This window comes from Bombyx mandarina, chromosome 15 (genome assembly GCF_030267445.1).
Source record: "Bombyx mandarina strain Sakado chromosome 15, ASM3026744v2".
Classification (NCBI taxonomy): Eukaryota; Metazoa; Arthropoda; class Insecta; order Lepidoptera; family Bombycidae; genus Bombyx; species Bombyx mandarina.
Genome location: NC_143221.1, coordinates 14970919 through 14993788, shown reverse-complemented (window position 1 = coordinate 14993788; position 22870 = coordinate 14970919). Strand labels below are relative to the sequence as shown.

Below are 22870 nucleotides of genomic sequence, written 5' to 3'. Positions count from 1 at the left end.
AAAGAACAATAATAAAGTTTTTAAAAACTATTAAAAAAGCCGATTGCCATACAGAAAATAGGAAGAAAATCTTTGAATCTGTGCAGAACCTATAGTAAAAAATGTAGACGGATTTTTGGCGGGAACACGAGGAGTGAATTTGTGTGATTTGTTTTATTTAGTATCTGCACAAACGTGGGAAAATGAAAGCCGCTAAGCATAACTTCTCGAGATCCTCCAAAAATCCACTGAAAAAGTCTTAATAAATGACCACCATTTTATCTCATCTCGTCTCGTCTCATCTCATCTCATCTCATCTCATCTCATTTCATGCCATGTTTCATATTTATCAACTTCATTTCATTTCATAATATCATTTTACATGTAAAAAAGTTTTCTAAAAATTAAAGTAAGATTTTACTTAAAGGTCATACTCACCAGGTCATAAAATCCCTAAAAAAATGTAGATAACAATTGTTTTCACTCGTCTATAATCTATGTATGATATAGATTATACACTTATTTAAGTATGTATGAAGTATGAAGTATGAAGTAAAAAAATATTCAACTTCGTGACGACACTGTTGTAAACTTTGTTTTCTGCAAGTTGAATGCTTGTGTTTTTCCTTTTTATGTTTCGTTCACCCAACAATTCAAAACATCAAATTTGAACTTGGGTTTTGTTATATTACACATAAGTTTAAAACATTACAATGGAAACAACACCTTTACTAATGAGGCCTAAAAGAAAATCTCTTCTGTCTTGGTTTGTAATTGTTGTTTGTGTATATTTTCTTTGTTGTCTGAAATTAACTACTTTTAATTTATATTAGATGGAACTTTTTATATCTTATACCTTAGGCAGGAATGATAACTATTGAAACATTTGTTTATTTTGTACAATATAAATCAATAACAATAACTATCACCTGATTTGACACGCCTTCCGTTGTATGTATGTATGTGCATATTTAAAAAACACACCCTAAATTACTTAGTACTAGGAACGTAAATTAATTATTCAATAAATATCTCATCTATCTATCTCAATAAATACCAACTGATCAGAAATTGCACTAACATTACACTAACACAACTGACACCACATACAGTAGGCAACAGCCAGTCAATTAGTGAACAAAAACATCATTGTTGATGGCCTTCTTGATTTCACCTCACTTTTTGTTCATTGTTATTATTGGGCAAGTGCTAATCTATATTGCAGTGTGACAGTTTTTTGTTTGTATTAGCAGTGTCTTCTAAAACCATGTAAAAGTATTTTCAAACAAGTGATTTTTTTAAATAAAATCATAAATTTTCACTCAACTCTAAATGTTGCTAATGTCTGTGAATTTTTTAGGCTACTGTTATCAAGATTTAAAAAGAAGGAACTTAGTTCTCGAGCAATTAACTTGGGACACTTACCTGATGAGGAGTTTCCTCCCAATTATGTTTGCAATCAGGTGAGAAACAATTAAATTGTTATCCTTTAAGCTATCACTTAATTTTGCATTCCCATCTAGTTGTAGTTGTATTATTTATATATCTATGGGATCTGGATACCACAATTTTAATGGTTCAACACTATGCAAGTAGATTATTTCATCTATATCAGGGGCTCCCAAACTTATTTTATCTACTGCCCACTTTGAGAATAAATTATTTTTAGTGCCCCCATTTTTTCGCCTACTTAATAACCACTATAGCGAGAGCACAGTCGGTGTTTAAGAGTCCTCCTAGATGAAATTACAAATCGCCTCCCAAACCTCTACACAACACTCCCATTTTTTTTCTGGGTCTCTTACCACCCCACTTTAGGCCTGCAGCGCCCACAAGGGAGTGTCATCGCCCACTTTGGGAAAGGATGATCTATATAACATATTCTAAATAAATTTTAATTGAGATCAGTAATAAGATTAATGTAAAATAATTTCTCTAATTTCAGAAATACAACCTCATAACATTCCTACCCCTAGTTTTATATGAACAGTTCAGATTCTTTCTCAATATGTATTTTCTTGTGATGGCGGTTAGTCAGTTCATTCCAAGCATTCGCATTGGATACCTGTACACCTACTGGGGACCACTATGTTTTGTTTTAGCTGTAACATTGTTCAGGGAAGCAGTAGATGATTATAGAAGATATAGGTAAGAATATTTGCATTTTACTCAATCGAAAATTCATTTGGCCATAATTTTAATTGCTCTCAAAGCTTAATTTCAAATTGATTATAGAATACATTAGGTTGTGATCATATAATTAAAAACACTTATTTACAGGATAGATTTTTTCAAATTACTAAGAATGTATGTAATATGTACAATGTGTGATGTATTTTTTACAAAAATACAACAACGTTTAAAACTTTTACATACTTGCAGTATATTTGTTAATACCAAGGATTAGCTTAAAATTCAATAAACTTTATACATTAGATCTGAATGTAGTATTACTACTTACTGGCTTGTCACATAATTTTAAGAACGTGAATAGTTTTTTATTCAAATTTAAATAGAGAATGCTCTGCACTCAGTGGTTGTAGGTCACTATTTGTATAATTTTGGCACTATTTAGTGCTGTAAAATTATATACTGTTTCTCTTGGGAAATGCTAAAAATTTATAAAGTCAAACCTTGCCAGTGTAATGCAGTAATTAAAAGCTGTGGACATGCTACTAACTATTAATTTTAGTTTAAAATTTGTTAAGTTGCTTTTTTTTCCTTCACACACTACACATTAATGTGCTTTATTTAATCTAAGTATCAATAAAACAACCTTTGAGCAGTTTCATAAATTGTTCTTAATAATTGTGCAGCCTCATCATTATTTGAATATGTTACTACTTATAGAAAATAAATAATATTTGCATAGAATGTTGTTAGCGATTATATACTTTATTCCTAATTCTGTTTGTTCTATTCATGTGGCTATTTCATAACTAATTCCTTCTAAATAGGAGCAAATAACCTTATGATAAGCACATGAAATGATTTTTATTTAACAATCTCTTGTAACCTTGGTGCTTTTTGTTGTTTGTTTTATTATTACCAAATTTTATAGAAGAGATAAAGAAGTGAATAGACAGAAATATGAAAGAATAGTACTAGATACTCCAATAGAAGACTACCGTCCATTTCAAATGGAATATGTCGCAGCATCAGAACTGCGTGTTGGAGACATTGTAATGCTGCATAAAGGGCAAAGAGTACCTGCTGACATGATACTTCTTAGAACTAACGAGACCATGGGTACAGTATTCATAAGGACTGACCAGTTGGATGGAGAGATTGATTGGAAATTACGGTAATTTTTAATTTTAATTTGGCATTAACTTGTTATAGTTTTTATTTTTTATTGCTTAGATGGATGGACGAGCTCACACCCCACTTGATGTTAAGTAGTTACTGGAGCCCATAGATATCAACAACGTAAACGCGCCACCCACCTCGAGATATAAGTTCTAAGGTCTCAGTATAGTTACAACGGCTAGCCCACCCTACGAACCGAAACCCATTACTGCTTCACGGCGGAAAAAGGCGGGTGGTGGTACCCACCCGCGCGGACTCACAAGAGGTCCTACCACCAGTGATTACGCAAATTATAATTTTGCGGGTTTGATTTTTATTACACGATGTTATTCCTTCACTGTGGTAGTCAATCGTGAACATTTGTTGAGTACGTACTTCAATAGAAAAATTAGTACCCGCCTGCGGGATTGGAACACCGGTGCATCGCTTCACACGAATGCACCGGACGTCTCATCCTTTAGGCCACGACGACTACATATATAGCCTGGTAGTAAATCCCAACCCTCGGTCGTAAATATTTACCACTAAATCGGTCATAACCCTCTGTTGTATCATATATAAGAATTATCAAATTTAAGAGTTCAGTATCACTATCCTGTTGCTATAAAAATTACACAGTGCTCAAGTTTTTTCAAGAATAGGATAACCATTACCACATTACTACTAGGATTATTGCGGTAGGCATTGAGCTTGTCCATGTCCCTGGATTTGCTGACACCCACGACCGACGATAACCACTCACCATCGGATGAGCCGTATACGCGTCTGTGTACAACGGCAATAAAACTAAAATGAATACATGTTTTTTCAAGAATTTTTTATAATTTCATAGCAAACCATCCATTTCATAGATTACATCCAATGCTGTATTTTCAATTGTTAACCCAAAAAAAATCTAACTTGTAAAGTAATTCAATAATGGAATCATATTCTATAAATATTATAATGTTAACCAACAGTTTCCTGTTTTTAACCTTATATATATATGATACTGGTGATAATGCTCTTATGTAGCTATGACTCACAAAGAAAGCTTTGTTACATGTACTCTTCCTGTAATTATTTTCAATGATTATATATTTTTAATACTTAATTTTGTACTAGTTAAACCCGTTGTCATCTCAGTAACAATCACAGATATGTGAGGAAACATCCATTCGATACAAAAAATATGTAAAAAAAACCTTTCTCTCACAAAAACTGAACATAGTTTCAGCTCAACTGGTCAACAGACGCTCGAGTGTCATAAAAATATTAATTTTAAATACGAGATTTCGAATAAAATAGATAGGGTAGGTACCACCACCCTGTTTATTTCAGCCGTGAAACAGTAATGCGTTTCGGTTTGAATGGTGGGGCAGCCGTTGTAACTATATTGATAACTTAGAACTCATATCTCATGGTGGGCGGCGGCATTTACGTTATAGATGTCTATGGGCTCCGGTAACCACTTACAACCGGGTGGGCTATGAGCCCGTCCATCTATGCAATAAAAAAAGGTGTCAACACCTAGCATCTTATTCTCTAGTAAGACCACGAATTTTTTAGAAATCTGAGAATCTTTAGTGTCATTTAAAAAGAATCATTGGCAGGAAAATGTAATATGCTGTCATCTCATAGTGTGTAGTCTGCCAGTGACTGTCGACCTAATTAATAAACGATACTTATATTTCAACACAGGATACCTCTTTCATCGACGCAAAAGCTGCCGACCGACGCCCATCTCCTGGATATAAACGCTCAGATATTTGTAGAGAAACCCGAGAAGGACATACACTCGTTCATAGGGACTTGTATTCGATTGGACGAGGAGGAACGCGACTCTTTGGACATTGAGAACACGCTGTGGAGTGGCTGCGTCGTGGCGTCAGGTCAAGCCACAGGCCTCGTTATATACACGGGTGAGATGGCTATTTCTATTCTATCAAACGTTAACAAAGAAGCTGTAAGTGCCATTAGCAAAAAGATAATTTATCATAATATTTAAATTTTTATTTAATTAAAATAATTCTTGAATAAATTAAATATTTCTTCCATTGCTCTTACAAATTACATAAAAATGTTAAGTCGGTTGAATGAAATAGTAACTGAGAGGTATACCATCGTTTAACTTTTTCAATATGGTATAAACTTGTGGATAAATATTCGCTCGTTTATTAACAATGACTATAGTTTTTTTTTAATTGATACTTCTGTTTGTACGTCTCTATGCTGTCGACATTTTCTGATGTGCAAACAAGTGAACAAAGCTTGTACTCTATGAAACAGATTTCATACCAATGCATAGGCCACGAACAAACAATTTTATTTCTCTAAATGCGAGGAGGATGTCACGTCTGTCTGGTGTTAGTTGGTTACCAAAGACTAGAGTAAACGGTCTCAACTGTAACATAAAATAGCTAGCCGATCTTTCGACGAGGTTCTTGCTATACAAATAGGACGATCGTCACCCAACCGTTCGAACCCAAGCCCTACCGTCACACTACATGCCCACGCCCTGGTAGGACTTCTTGTGAGTCCGCACGGGTAGATACCACCACTCTGTCTATTTCTGCCGTGAAGCAGTAATGCGTTTCGGTTAGAAGGGTGGGGCAGCCGTTGTACTGTAAAAACTGAGACCTAAGAACTCATATCTCAAGGCGGGGGCGCATTTACGTTGTAGATGTCTATGGACTCCGGTAACCACGTAACACCAGGTGGGCCGTGAGCTCGTCCTTCCTAACTTAAGCAATAAATAAAATCACGATATCGTCCAACCAGGAAGCGAAACTCGGAGTGTAATGAACAACGCCGTGCCGCGGTCTAAGGTCGGCCGCCTGGACCTGCAGGTCAACGACCTCACCAAAGTGCTCTTCTTCGCAACGCTATTCGTGTCACTGCTGCTGATCATACTCAAGGGGTTCACGGGGCCCTGGTTCGGATTCTTCTTTAGATTCATCTTACTGTTCTCCTACATCATTCCTATAAGGTAACCACTTAAAACAATATTTACTTAATGCTTAAATTACGCTGTGATTAAATGAAGTTTTTTTTTATTATTTACCAACTCATTACAGTGATGATTTCAATGCAATGAATTACAATCAAATTCATATTAGGAATAAAAACATACCTACTTTTTTGGCAAGATGTATGGAAACCGATAGTAAGAGTTTATTTAAATAAAATAAAAGGCCCTAAACATCGTTTCGATAAACGTTTGTAAAGAACTACAAAAATCATTATGAATAAATTTTAATGTATTTTTTATTGGCATAGCTGGTCGAGGTCACAGGACGCTTGTTGCTAATCGGTTTCCGAAACCATAGACACTTTAATGCTGTCATCATAAGACACGGGGTCTGGATTGGACGAACGAAATATCATTGGATATGGAATAACGACTATAGCGAACAAACCGGAACTCGTAACTAGTTCTGCGGCAGATTTGGTGGGTGCTTACTCGGACCTCTGACTCGATTTTTTTAATTTGTGATTGGCCTTGTAGGCAGACGATCATACGGCCCACCTGATGGTGAGTGGTTACCGTCGCCCATGGACTCAATTGGAGTTCAAACACCGTGGAGGGGAGCTCATTACAAAGCGGGATGGTACGTGGCAAAAAATATCTCTGGGAACGTACTGTGGATGAACGCAGTGGCCCCAGGTAATATGGATGAACTCTACGCTGGTGGCGGGCGGTGCGATCGTAAAAATGAGATGATGGAATCATTCCTCAGAGCACTCCCCATGGAACATATAGTACAAAATACAGAGAGAACCGAAGTCCCTCCACAGACCCAGACGTTCCAAACGATCCGAAAGAATATTCTAAATATACTTTTTTTCTTATTCACAGCTTAAGAGTAAACCTTGACATGGGCAAAGCGTTCTATTCATGGACAATACAACGCGACAAAGAGATCGAAGGTACAGTGATGAGGTCCACGACCATACCCGAGGAGTTGGGTCGCATCCAGTACCTGCTGGCGGACAAGACCGGCACTCTCACCAAGAACGAGATGGTCTTCCAGAAGCTGCACTTAGGAAACGCTTTGTTTGACAGAGAACGATTTAATGAGGTATTCCGCAGTCGAGGCCTAATGCTCAATATATCTATACATATAAATAAAATTAGTGTGTCTGTTTGTAGTATTGAAATAACCGCTTTTTACTACATGGATATGAATATATATACGGTACATACACCAAAATAACATTTTTTACAATTTTTGTCTGTCTGTCTGTCTGTTTGTTCCGGCTAATCTCTGGAACGGCTGGACCGATTTTGATGAGACTTTCACTAATAGGTAGCTGATGATATAAGGAGTAACTTAGGCTACTTTTTTAGACTATCTTCGCCCCGCGGCGTCACCCGCAGTTATTGTCGTACCGCGCGCAACATGGCGGGCTTCGCCTATCAATAATTACATTTAATGATTCCGAAGTGAAGCGAGGGCGGGTCGCTAGTATAAAAATAATGTCCACTTGTTGAAGCACCTAGTACGTAACCTCTCGTATTTTACTAATACTATAACGGAAACCTGTCCTGAAGTTTGAACAATAACTGAAAACTCAACTCATTCGGATAAATAACTCGTGAACATATAACCGAAAAACAAAGAGAGACACGATCAAAAAATTCATTTTCAAATATAAAATTAAATTATGCCTTTATTAATTTTTTCAATATAATATATAATTTAAAAAAATCGATATCACAAAGACTAAAAAAAAATTCGACTGTGTCCGTCCTTAGCGAATATTAGAATGTGAATTACCGTACTAGATCAACATACTTAGTAGAATTTCTAGCTAGTACCCAGAATGAGCCACTCTGCTCTACTGTATTACTGTACTGTAATTAGTAAGTTAATCTAACAAATTTCATTGTTTTCCAATTTTAATGATTATTTTTATAAACTAAATATGTAATACACTTATTAGAAATTTTAGGGAATGTTTTCTTAAGCTCCTCTTGTCCTTTAAGTAGTATCGACCTTAACCCACGCTAGAATTCCCAAAGAGATCGGTCTCGTTCCCTGGGTGCTGCAGGGGTGTCCACGAGAGATACGGGTTTAAGAGTCAGCCTTTTTTTTTCCTACCTAAGCTGATGGCCTAGAGGTTATGTCAGCGTAATCGAGCGAGTAGATGAGCTCACGGCGCTCAAACCTGATGTTGTTGCTAACACGAACCCTAGCAAGAGCCGTGCTTCGCAGGATCTACCACCGGATCGAAAACTCAGTGGGCTGTGTCTGTGGGTTAATTTACTCGTCGAGCCCGGGGAGTCAGCCTAAAATAACGTAAACACACAACCCATTTTTTCAGGTGGAAGCCCTCCTGACGCAGCACATAACGAACGACGGCCCGTCCCTGGCGGCGTCGCCGGTGGACGCGCCCGACCCCGCCGCCCCCACCCCGCGCCAGGTGTGGCAGGCCGTGCTGGCCATCGCGCTGTGCCACAACGTCACCCCGGTGTACGACGCGCCCGCCGGGGACGACGACGCGCAGTCCGGTCAGTGCAAGCGACTGGAACTCGGCAATACGACCACCGATCCGCATAATGCACAGTGACGTAACGATCTAAACTCGCGCCCGGGGTACAACGTCTTTTTAGCCATGCCCCCGCCGCCATTTTTTTCTTTTTATTTACGAATTAACATTTATTATCACTGGCACTAAACTTATAATATATTTTCCAGAAATAAAATATAAAAAATATACAAAATTATCCAGCAATTTTTTGTTTTGCGAAAGATTTGGCGCCCCATTTTGAGCAGCGCTCGGGGCATGATGCTCCCCTCTTGCCCCTCCCCTCGTTACGCCACTGATAATGCATGACAGAATGTGACAGACTTTAGGGTCGATGCCGACAGTGACGCGACCTAACCTGTTGGACTAAGGCCGACTGAAACCCTTAAAGGTACACAAGGGACTAAACATACTATTCATTACTCAAGTAATATTTTTTATTTCATAATTCATCACTGAGCCTGGTTTGGTTCGCATCACACAGATATGGCGAGTTCAGTGGTCTCGGAGAGCTGCGGGGGTGCGGTGCCGCAGCAGGAGCTCTGCGACTACCAGGCCTCGAGTCCCGACGAGGTCGCCTTGGTCAAGTGGACCGATATGGTAAATATCGACTGTCATAGATATGAGATTGGCTCTGCTCCTGGCATTGCTGAAGGCTATGGGTGACGGTAACCACTTACCATCAGGTGGGCCGTATGCTCGTCTGCCTAAAAGGGCAATAAAAAAAAAAAGAGTTAAAAATATATATTCGAATTTCAAAACATCTGTCGTCTAATATGTAAGACATACTGTAGAATTTCATTTTTATTAGTAAACTAGCTTTAGCCTGCGACTCCGTCCGCGTGTAATAGTTACTTTGGCATAACGCTAAATTTTACCCCCACTTCATTTACGTAGAAAGTGAAAATATTTTAAAACATTCTTTATTGGTGCTCCACTTGTATTGGTCTTACCGTGATGTTATATAGCATATAGCCTTCCTCAATAAATGGGCTATCTAACATTGAATGAATTTTTCAAATCAAACCAGTAGTTTCTGAGATTAGCACGTTCAAACAAACAAACTCTTCAGCTTTATAATATTAGTATAGATGAGTTTTCCATAAATAAATTAAGTTTAGTCGAACTTTCGAAATAATAATGCGAAATTAATAACGAAAGATATAATCACTAAAGAAGTAAATAAGATAATTTTCGGTTGTCGTAGAAGATGACAAAGTGTGTTTAAGGGTCTTATCTCTCTGAAGGCTTCGCTCTTACATCATCATACCTACGACATCGCTACCACGGAACCCTTGACCGCGCTATCCGTCTCATATGTCCAAGGCTCAGACCTGCGAGAGGATTATGAGAATGATAATTAAAAGTGATGATTCTTCTTCTTAATTTTCAGATGGGCGTGTCCCTGTATAGAAGAGACCTGCACAACATCTCTTTAAAGCTGAGGGCGACCAATGAAATTATACAGTTCAGCATATTGCAGATATTCCCGTTTACGAGCGAAAGCAAAATGATGGGGATCATCGTTCAGGTACCATGGAGACTGAAGTCGACGCACCGCACCGCCGTTTCATTGGATAGGGTAGCTGACCGGCTAGCCCTACTGTCGGGCGTGCCATTAAACACTGAACGTAATCTTTTACTGGTGGTAGGACCTCTTGTGAGTCCACACGGGTAGGTGCCACGACCCCGCCTATTTTTGCCGTGAAGCAGTAATGCGTTTCGGTTTGAAGGGTGGGGCAGCAGTTGTACAGTTAAAACTGAGACCTTAGAGCTCATGTCTAGAGGCAGGTAGCCTAAAGTATAAGACGTCCGGTGCATTAGTATGTAGCGATGCACCGATGTTCGAATCCGACAGGCGGGTACCAATTTTCCTAATGAAATACGGTGAAGAAATAATACTTCCCTGGTGAAGGAATAACATCGTGTAACAAAAGACAAACCCGCAAAATTATAATTTGTGTAATTACTGGTGGTAGGACCTCTTATAATTGCGCACGGGTAGGCACCACCACCCTATTTCTGTCGTGAAGCAGTAATGTGTTTCAGTTTGAAGGGTAGGGCAGCCGTTGTATACTGAGACTTTAGAACGTATGTCTCAAGATGGGTGACGGCATTTACGTTATAGATGTCTTTGGGCTCCGGTAACCACTTAACATCAGGTGGGCCGTGAGCTCGCCCACCCTTTAAAGCTATAAAAATAAATGATGGCAGGAGGAGAACTCTGAGGAGATACGGTACTACGTGAAGGGCGCGGACGTGGCGCTGGCGCGGCTGGTGCGCTCGGGCTGGCTGGGCGCGCAGTGCGGGCGGCTGGCGGCCGACGGGCTGCGCACGCTCGTCCTGGCGCACCGCACGCTCGCACGACAAGAGTACCTTGAGTTCGAGGCACGCACACTGACACTTTAATTTTTTTTTATTGCTTAGATTTAATTAGGCCTAGGGGTAGAGATCCCAAACGATGGTCGGACCAAATAACGGAGGAACCGGGGATACCTGTCAGCGACGCACTCCAGCAAGCTACAAAACGGAATCGATGGAGTTAGCTGGTTGACGGAATCGGACGGAGTAACGATCCTCAGCAGTGAGGGACCGATCGAAGAGAGAGAGAGAGAGATTTTAATAAGAATATTACGTAATTTTCGAAAAGTTTTGTAACTGATTGATCTCTTTATCGTGATTGAACGTGGCATCCAAACAAAAATGAAACTCTTTAAAAATATATATTGTAATAGTGAATTGGGACCGGTTATTAGACTAATGATATAAAATCATTTTTGTTTCTGTCCTAGATAAGTATGCAAACATGTCAAATCCGACGTCTCGATGTTAATTTTACACAAAAGTCAAGCTAAAAAAGGCTCAAAATAAACTAGAAGATCAGTTAACAATGAATTTAAAATAACCTACCCTTAACTGTAGAACGCAAGACTTTTTTAATTACTTTTTTTGTTTTTATGCATTTCTCAAATAAAAAATAAAAAAATCAAATGCCGATATAGAGTGCTCCAATATTTTGGTCATATAGCAAGAAAACCCTCTGACAACCTGGAGAGACTCATAGTGACGGGTAAAGTGGATGGAAGACGATCCAGAGGTCGGAGCCGAAGAAGATGGAGTGACCAAGTATTTGAGTGTTTGGACATGACACTGAGCCAAGCACTTCACTATGCCACTGACCGACAAAAGTGGCTGCAAATTACAAAAAAAGGTCACAGGCGGGCGCATCACGATGCTCAGTAATGAGCGATCGACTGAAGGAGGAGGAGGATGCATTTCTATCGATATGATGATTCTGGCCGAGACGGAATAACTTCCTGCCCGCTTCGGTCGTGAGGCATATGATCGCATGTCCTAACTCTATTCACGGTTCCAAGTTCATCGTATGACAATGGCGAGCGAGTAATTGTGACGGTGGGTCGTCGTGTCGCAGGCGGAGTACAAGGAGGCGCGGCTGTGCACGAGCGGGCGCGGCGAGCGCACGGCGGCCGTGCTGTGCAAGCTGCACCGCGGGCTGGAGCTGCTGGGGCTCACCGGCGTGGAGGACCGCCTCGCCGACCGCGTGCCCGCCACGCTCGGCATGCTGCGCGCTGCCGGTATCAAGGTAACGAACTCATGCTCTTCAATAAAATGTCGAACTTTCGATTTTTATAGTTTTAATCTTGTCACTCATTTTGAGTTACGAAGTCGTTCCAGATATTTTAGCAAACTCGTTCTTCTACAAGCCTTTTCTTAAATACAGTAGACTTCATTAATAACGGCCTCGGTTATAACGACTTTTTTGTTATAGCGACGTCAAACTTACGTCCCTTGAATTTAAAAGATACTTTCCTAAGAAATTCATTCGGTTATAGCGACTTTATATATATATACGATATACTCGTAGCGTCAATTTCGGGTATAGCGACTTGTTTTTATGAACCATTTATGACAGATTCCCAGGAATCTCTTACGGACATTGCTATTGGGTCGGCAAAGGCACAAAGACTCATTCATAAAACTATTAAGCTTTCTTATCCTTTGTTTACATTTACAGATGGTCAAGCAAATGCTTTGTTTGTATTTTCCTACATACAGACAAAGCACTTGTTTGACCATCTGTGCTAAGTAGTCCTCTATTCAGCACGGGAAACTTATGTGAATATTGACGATCTTGACTTGATGAAATTGTTGAGTCTGTTCAAACACAAGAAAAAGAGGATGAAGAAGAGGAAGAAGATTGAAATCTAAATGAAAATTCCAACAACTACTGATGCATCAACATATAAACATATAAACAACGCTCAAGTACTGTTTATTTGGTGAAGATCAAAATAATTTAGATGTTGAAGGAATTATGAAAATGGAATACACCTTACACCGTGCAGAAACAACTAAACTTAAACAGTGCCCTATAACACGTTTTTTCAATAACACCCGTGTATACCATAATTAAATAAATGATATGAATTTTTATTATTTCGGATATAGTGACGACATTAAAGTGCCCCCTCCGCCGTCGTTATAACCGAAATTCACTGTATATATCAAATACCATAGGTGAACTTTAAAGTTATATAATGAAGTGAAATTGTGACCTTACTACGGGCTCATAAGAACTCGCATCCAGGGCCGTAAAACAATCTCAAAAAAAAAAATACGATGTCGAAGGTTTAGTTCTGTTACGTTACGGCTGTGCTACGCTTCATACATGGGCCACTGCGTGTGAACATTCGATTTGATTATATAAGCCGCGCCAGTAAAGAAACGAATTCTAAAATGGCGGCGGCGATCATGCGCTCTCACTCTAAACTATTGCTGTCTTTAGTCGCACACGGCGCGTATTGCATGCAAGAAAAATATCAGTTCTGACTTTGTTCTCAGTCGCGCTCTGTTGTCTCTCAAATTCTATTGTTATTTTACACCACCCCTAAACAACTTTTTCTTTGTATCTTTTCTATCTTTTTTATTTGTTGACCGTACCATCTGTCAGTGCTGGTACATAGACGCCATTTTCGATTCGTTTCTTTATTGGGCGGCAGACGTGGATGCTGACTGGCGACAAGCTGGAGACGGCGCTGTGCATCGCGCGCTCGCTGCAGCTGGGCGGCGGCGCGGAGTGGCGGGTGGCGCGGGACTGCAGCTCGCGCCTCCACGCGCACACGCTGCTACTGGCGCTGGCCGACCAGCCCAACATGGACCTCATCATCGAAGGAGAAACGCTCGAAGTAAATACACGCAATATCACTAATCTATATATCGACGCTTGAAAGGCAAACGTGACTAAGCGACAATAACTGCTTTGTACATAAACGATAGGCAATAACCATATTCGATGCGCAAAAAAATATATATTTCTAGGTCTATTAAAATCATTTCAATCCTACAGTTAGATTCGATAAAATATAATTTTTTTCATGTATTTCAACTTTAAATTAGTCTACTGTAAAGTTTACTCATTGTCGCTTAGTCATGTTTGCCTTTCAAGCGTCGATATATACAATAGAAAAAATACATAAATACTAGATGATTGTCGCAAATTGCAAGTCTTTATACACATCGTGGTCCGGTCCAGGTGTGTCTGCAGTCGTACGAGGAGGAGTTCGTGAAGCTGCTGTGCGGCTGCAGCGGCGTGGTGGTCGCGCGCTGCTCGCCCACGCAGAAGGCGACCGTCGCGCGACTGCTGCGCGCCCGCGGACACGTGGTCGCCGCCGTCGGGGACGGAGGAAACGACGTCGCCATGATACAGGAAGCCGATATCGGTAAATACTGTTACGCACTGGAGCTTGGGATAAATAAAATTCTATCGAATTACAAGTTAACACTGTATTAGCACTTATAACACTTAAAACACTTCACAAACACTATAATATTCTCAATTCGCTTCTTTCGCTTCGCTTCAGGTGGTCCGTTCGCTGTTTCGCTTCGAGTAGTTCCGGTTACTAACTGACTGCGTGCCATCTCTGCAATGCTTTTATAGTCGAGACGAAATCTCTAGACTAGTCGAGAACATTCCTCACAAGTCGATTATTGTATTTCCGCTATCTGACAATAGATGGCGTTGTACTTCTCGGGCGTTATAAATGCTACTAGAATGCTTTCTATTTGTAAAGAAATTCTACTAAATGTTTTTTTTATTGAGACTCAGGCATATTCCGTGTTTATATTATTTGCGATAGATGTCATCATCGCTCATCATCATCATTCTCGGGAATTTGGTTTCCGAGGATCAGCTGATGATTATATATATTACATCGCGTGCTCGATAAACATCATTAATACAATTTTGAACATTATTTTGTTAGGGTTGTGGAAATCTAGATCACAAATATTTACAAATATAACCTTTAGAGAACTGCTCTAATAAATTGTGCACTTTTGTTTAAGTACAGGAATATCATAGTTTCTGCTTGATGTCATAGCTGACAAAGCAGTGGAAGTTGTTAATAACCTAAGACTTATAACGTTTGTACCAGGCGTCGGTATAGAGGGAGCGGAGGGTCGCGCGGCGTCGCTGGCCGGTGACGTCAGCGTCCGCCAGCTCTCGAACCTGGCGCGCCTGTTCCTGGTGCACGGCCGCCGCTCCGTCATGCGCTCGGCGGCGCTCTGTCTCTTCATAGTGCATCGGGGACTCATCGTTTCCACTATGCAGGTCCGTGAAAATTATTTCATACTAGCGACGCGCCCTCGCTTCATTTCGGAAACATTAAATTCTATTATTGATAGGCGAAGCCCGCCATGTTGCGCGCGGTACGACAATCACTGCGGGTGACGCCGCGGGGCGAAGATAGTCTAAAAAACTAGCCTAAGTTAATCCTTATATCATCAGCTACCTATCAGTGAAAGTCTCATCAAAATCGGTCCAGCCATTCCAAAGATTAGTCGGAACAAACAGACAGATACAGACAGACAAAAATTGTAAAAAATGTTATTTTAGTGTATGTACCGTATATATATTCATATGCATGTAGTAAAAAGCGGTTATTTGAATACTACAAACAGACGATCTAATTTTATTTATATGTATAAATTTATTTGTCTCATTGGTAGTTATTGGTATTGGTAGTACTGGTGTTAGGACCTCTTGTGAGTCCGCGCGGGTAGGTACCAACACCCTGCCTATTTCTGTCGTGAAGCAGTAATGCGTTTCGGTTTGAAGGGTGGGGCAGCCGTTGTAACTATACATGAGATCTTAGAACTTATATCTCAAGGTGGGTGGCGTATTTACGTCGTAGATGCCTATGGGCTCCAGTAACCACTTAACACCAGGTGAGCTGTGAGCTCGTCCATCCAAGCAATAAAAAAAAAGTAGATTATCGATATCTTATAGACATAGGGCTCTCCCTATATCTATAAGATATCGATAATATATGCCTCGTTAAACAGTACAATCGAGGCATACATTCGACCTCGTTTCCTAAGGTAGATTATCATTGAACAAAGGATGTTTGACACATGTTTGTATGTGGCAAACGATATTTTTAAGATACGATTAGATATACATATATGTACAAGTTCCAAACAATAACATTCAGACCGTCGATCTACCGAGCAATTACACTCGTTCGGTGGAGGATCTTCCCTTTTTCGTTTACCCCCAAATATGTCCTTAACCAGGTAGCCAGATTCAGGCATCTGTCAAATATCTTGTGTTCTGAGATAGCTACCCTCTACACTGTATAAATCCATTACTCGTTTGCCCATTTAGATGAAAAAAAAATAACTCTCGAATCGTCCAACAGGCGGTGTTCTCAGTGGTGTTCTACTTCTCGTCGGTTTCGCTGTACCCCGGCTTCCTGATGGTCGGTTACGGTACGCTCTTCACGATGCTGCCCGTATTTTCATTGGTGAGTCGATGTCGAGGCCTTTCTGTCTCACATTGTTTTTTTTTTGTTCTACTAGGCCTCACAGACGATTTTAAATATTATTATTATTATGAAATTTTTTTATTGCTTAGAGTGGTGGACGGGCTTTCAGCCCACAGTTCAGTGATTACTGTAACCCATAGATATCTACGATGTAAATGCACCACCCACCTTGAGATATAAGTTCTAAGGTCTCTAGTATAGTTACAACGGCTGCCCCACCCTTCAAACCGAAACGCATTACTGCTTCACGACAGATATAGGCGGGGTAGTGGGACCTACCCGCGCGGACTCACAAAAGGTCCTGCCACCAGTAAAAACTAACTGACTATTACTAAGTACCACTAAAAATATGCAAAACACTCAGGATTAACTATATTCTAAACATGTGAACACCATATAAAAATGAACATCACACAAAATGTATAAAAAATATATTCATTGAATAAATATTGAACTTGAACTATGAGAAACTAGTTTCGGTTACGGAGCACTAGACAAGGATCTGTCTTCATTTTTTTAAGATGTGTTGTAAACTTCGTGATAGATGTGAACGGCAAAGGGAATATAGAAACATCGACGTTGCCGCATTCTAAAATATTCTACCATTTTATCTCATCATCATCATCATCTTAGCCCTTACAGCCCAGGGTGAGCCTTTGCCTGGTCCAGTATGTCTCTCCAGACTGCTCTGTTCAGGGCTTTCTTCTTCCAATTCTTGACACCGATAACTTTAAGGTCGTGCTCTACGCTATCTAACCATCGGAGTTTAGGCCAGCCACGACTTCTGTGGCCCTCTAGTAGTTTTACCACTTTATCTGCCGAATACTTAACGCGTAAATAAAAATCTATACTAATATATAAATTTACAGTGGTTTTTACGGATGTTCCGTTATAACTACCGAACCATGCATCCGATTGACTTGAAACTTAGTATCCATGTAGAAAATACATGTACTTAATGGATAGGCTAATATTTATATGAGTGTTGGACTCCCTACACCAGTTTCGGGGGCGTTAATGATGAGAATCTTTGTGGGGGTGAGAAATAATAATGTTAATTTTAAATGCCCAGCGAAGCGGACGGGTACAGCTAGTTTTATAATAAAATTATTAATTTAACACATCGTTAGTCAAATATAAATTAGTTTTAATTTTTTTTAAGTCACAACACCGAATATGTCCCAGGTGCTCGATAAAGATATATCCAGTTCGACGGTGCTCCGCTACCCGCAGCTCTACAAACAGCTGACGAGAGGACGCCAGCTATCCTACAAAACGTTTTATATTTGGACCGGAATATCTATATATCAAGGTATCGATTCGCTACTAGACGTCACATCACTAGGGAACATTGTAAATACTACTTTATCGATAAATTATCGATAGATTTACGGTAGGCAGCAAGTTGGCTCTGCCCCTAGCATTACTGACGTCCATGGGCGACTGTTACCGCTCACCATCAGGTGGGGTGTATGCTCGTCTGCCTACAAGATCATTTAAAAAAATCCACAATATCGATATCTCTGCTGTGGTATTCCTAAAGTGATTACATCAGTAGAACGGAACTGTTATATAAGCTCAGTCCCCATTGTTTGTTTCACTGAAGAGGTCAATTGAATAACACTTTAACCCCGCAGGTGGCGTGATCATGTACGGAGCGCTAGTTCTGTTCGAGGACCAGCTGATCCACATAGTCGAGATCAGCTACACCGCCCTGATACTGACCGAGCTCATCATGGTGGCCCTCACGGTGGTCACGTGGCACTGGCTCATGGTCGGAGCCGAGCTAGTCAGCCTCCTCATGTACATAATAACCTTGCTGATATTCACCACGTACTTTGGTAAGTCTTACTATATTACAATTGTATTGATTAAGGTCTCCAAGTAACTAATGCATAGATTGCGGTACATTTTGACTGGTGGTAGGACCTCTTGTGAGTCCGCTCGGGTAGGTACCGCCGACTTGCCTATTTCTGCCGTGAAGCAGTATTACGTTTCGGTTTGAAGGGGGGAGCAGCCGCTGTAACTATACTGAGAGCTTAGAACTTATATCTCAAGGTGGGTGGCGCATTTACGTCGTAAATGACTATGGGCTCCAGTAACCACTTCACATCAGGTGGGCTGTGACCTCCTTCACCCATCTAAGCAATAAAAAAAAATTGATTGTCTTACATTTACCTTCGTGTCTCTTTAAAAAGAATTTTCATTCAATAATTGTTGGTTTTCAAAATATTACGCGCAATTACAGTGGTACTCGATAGATGGCGTTTAAATCGCGCTCTGATTATTTAGCTAGGTTCCCTACTCGAGCTTGGCCCAGCATACATGAAACGCTGGTTCGTCAGGTAGGAGTTCCCAATAGATATGTGTCGTTCGTTCAATTTTAGAGATTCAGATCAATACTGACCTGTTGACAAAATGATCCGGTTCATACGACTCGTTCAGTCGAACGTTTGGATTACCATTTATCACATCAATTTATGACGTAATTAATATTATCAGGTCACTGGCTGAATAAAGTTTAGTATTAAATAACAGTTTAAAGGAACTGTTATAGTTCAGTTGTTTACGTGAGATCAAAACAATTCAAATGCGTTATGCGTCATTATGCAACAACGAACGACTAACCGACGAGCGCGGGTCGAGACCCGGCAACCCGAAATGACCCGAATGACTGTCGTATGGTTCTTTTCTGCTGATTCGTAGGTTTTGTTAAACGAGTCGATCTAGTGAACGACTCATATTTTTTGAAGTGACCTTATCGTTCGCGCGCATTTTGAGACCCGGGTCGTTTGATTCGTTCGTTCGCGAACGACACATACCTAGTTCCCAACTGGTGTTGGGTAGTGGGATTAATGTACGTAATATCTTGTATCTACTAAAATTATTGATTTCTACTCGTACAGACGCTGATTTCATTAGACATTGGGACTTCTGGTGGAAGGTGATCACGATAACTCTAGTGTCGTGTCTACCATTGTATATTGTCAAATACATGCACAGGAAATGGAGCAACCGCCAGTACAAGAACATTCGAACGTGATCCTTAAGCGTATAGACCGTAAGATCACATTAAAACGATTTGTATTTCATCCAAACTTGCACTCATCGGTCGACCCGGTTTTCTCTAATAAGTCATTCCTGAACAGTTAATCTTAATAATATTGTAAACACGAAAGATTGTAACGATGTATGGATATATGAGTCGTCTATTATCAAAGGCGGCAATCTGACTTTTGGACAATGATTGGTAAATCAGAAAAACGAATTATTGACTTTGTATTCCATTGGCAGTCACAAAACTCTTCGGAACGACATCTTAGATAAATAACAGGTTAACTATTAACCTTTATTTAATGCAGGTTTTGAACCGTATTCTTTGAAGGAGACGATTATATTCAAATAAATCTGTATTGACATATCAATAAAAATTTTTTGTCCAAATGTACAGATTGCCGCCTTTGATAATAGACGACTCATATGTTTCTTACTTTTACACGCAAAAACTAGTGGATTGATTTTGATGAAAATTTACAATAATATAGCTTACACATCAGAATAACACATAAGCTATAATTTATAAATATATAGTTTGAAGTACCCAAAATATTACGATAAGTGTCTAGTGTTGTATAATTTTATATTGCAAATGAAAATGTTACGAAAACTATTCTGCGATCGATAAGTCGACGTTCCGAATGAAACGACTACAACATCTCGAGACGGTCGACGCGGCCGGAACGTAACATTATACATACTTAATTATACTAGTTAATATACGTACATACTAGATATGAATAAATCGATATTAAGAATGTTTGACAATTCACAGAAACATAATACAATTGTTAAAAAAAGGCATCTCCTCTGATCATAGACCTCAACAGTTAGGGAACCAGAATAGAGTTTTCGATCAATAATATATAAGATGATAATATTGTCTCAATTTAAAATACGGTATACATTTAAAATAATAGATTTAATTTTCATTATCAAATAATTGACAATTATATTTAGTTAAACATTTATAATAATCAGCCAGCCCACGTCCACTGCTGGGCACAGTGTGCTTAGTGCGAGTTTTTTAACGTTCTCGATAGCGTAAAAGTTAGCTCATATTTGTATGGAATAGGATCGTTTGCCTACGTTTGCCGCTAGGGGCGCTGTTTCAACGGCATACAAAATGGTGTTGACTTTTACGCTATCGAGAACGTTAAAAAACTCGCACTAAGCATACTGGCCTCCCCCAGGATGGTCCGCCTCCAACGGATCACCGCGACCTCCATAAGGTCATCGGCCACCTCGTGGGAGGCCTTTTTTTTTTTTTTTTTTAACGCTGGGGAATCCATTTACGGATACCCGGTCCGGGGGGTAACGAACCGGGTTATGTCGGACTCCGGCGCCTCCTGAGAGGAAGAGGGGGGACGAGAAGGTCCTCCACCTCCCCGAATCCCTCGCAAGAGACTACGCCTTGAAAAAGGCGCGCGAAGCACTTGCCCCGCAGAACGACTACCGACTAAACCCCATCGAGCTCCACCACACCGGCTACACCAGACCTACGGTACCGCAGTGCGCGCCGAAAGTCCGCCTTCGCCGGTACCCGTCCTGATGATAAGACGGGATTTCATCTCCGGGAAAATCCCGAAGGACGTCATTTCGGGAGACCTCGTGGGAGGCCTGCCCGCGTTGTAACTTCCGCGACAACATTTTGATCTTTAAAAGCTTTTTAAAACATTAGATAAGTTTAATTAATAAGGGTTACGGGTTTCACGTTCCATAAAATTGATTCGGCTCAATGACGAGTGTAAATGTATATAATTAGTGGCTTGAAGCTAAAAGTTACTGAGACCTTAGAACTTATATCTCAAGGTAGGGTGACGCATTAACGTTGTATATGTCTATGGGCTCCAGTAACCGCTTAACACCAGGTGGGCTGTGACCTCGTCCACCCACCTCAGCAATAAAAAAAAAAAGTTACGATTTTTTTTGAAATGAGATTGCACTATCAGTTTATTTTTTTTTTAAAGTACATTATTTTGTGCTAAATGGGTGTTAATTTAATCATTAAATTTTTTTTGGGTGTTAGTTTAACTACACTTTTTTTGCACCGATGGCTCATTGTTCTGATGCTTAATACTAAATTAATTATTACTGACATTGGCCTTATTAGCACCAGACCACAGATATAACGAACCCAAGATTACTAACGAATTTTAAACATCACATTATTTCAAAGGGTAAAACGCATATTATGTGATATTTTTTTCTTATAAAATACACAACAATGTATTTATTCTATTTAGTGTTTTCTTCGATTTTCACGAGACAGTATTTTCATAGAAATTATTATAATTAATTTAATAATAGATTTATTACAGAAGTTTCAAATACTTTACGTTTTCGTATTATTTCGCGACATTTGAACACAGTGCTATCTAATGAAAAAAAATATATTTTTTATTAAGAGGGTTTAGTTTATCTTAGATATTCTAAGCCGGGGCGGTTCCGAAGTAGCTGAGCGGTGCGGGAGGGGGGACAGCCAATAAAACATGGAGCTAAGAGTTATTCACTGGTGTGATTGATTTGTTGTATTAATCAAAGTGAGTATTATCGATGCCGGTATCATCACTAAAGTAAACATGTTCCTAGGCAAACGCCTCCCATTACAGACAGGCTAGGACTTTTTTTTTTCCGAAACCGAAAGGTCAATACACTACTTAACTAAGCTTTGACAAAATACTTTTCCTGTAATTAACTTAGAGTAATAGCTACTTGTCATGTTAAATTATTTTAAGAATTCATATTACGTGAATCGATAATAACGTCGATGCGTTTTATTTAAGTTCCGTCAAAAACTTAAAACTCACGCATCGGTCGCACTGGAAAACATCAAATAATTGTTTTTCAAATGTGTTTTTTTTTTGTTATTGTCGTAATAATCTCTCCAGCACCTTCCTTGTTTTTTGGAACGATTCCAATATACCCCAAACATTTTATGTGTACAAATCGGTATACTGCATGTTGTATGGTTACTTAAACAAATGCGAATCAAAACACATGAACCTTGATCGACCTGACATGACGGTGACGTGTCTAGTAAAATCATCTGATTTTTAAACAAATTAACTAAAATACTTTTGAGTTATCGCAACATTATCATAATAGTGTTACCAGATTTTTTATAGTATTGTATAATAGTATTTCGTACTCTAGTATGTAAACCC

General features: G+C 39.6%; 1 protein-coding gene across 1 annotated transcript; it reads left to right on the top strand.

Moving 5' to 3' along the window:
* Positions 1–492: 492 nt before the first annotated feature.
* Positions 493–19831, top strand: LOC114249955 (putative phospholipid-transporting ATPase IIB). Its single transcript, XM_028183682.2, has 19 exons — positions 493–745; positions 1340–1442; positions 1925–2127; positions 3041–3283; positions 4969–5189; positions 6049–6256; positions 7127–7349; positions 8596–8782; positions 9284–9399; positions 10193–10330; positions 11014–11187; positions 12233–12403; positions 13821–14006; positions 14354–14540; positions 15255–15430; positions 16521–16625; positions 17832–17958; positions 18284–18487; positions 19553–19831. The coding sequence occupies exons 1-19, from the start codon at positions 693–695 to the stop codon at positions 19687–19689; spliced, it is 3162 nt and encodes a 1053-aa protein (XP_028039483.2). The 5' UTR covers positions 493–692; the 3' UTR covers positions 19690–19831.
* The last annotated feature ends 3039 nt before the right edge of the window (positions 19832–22870 follow it).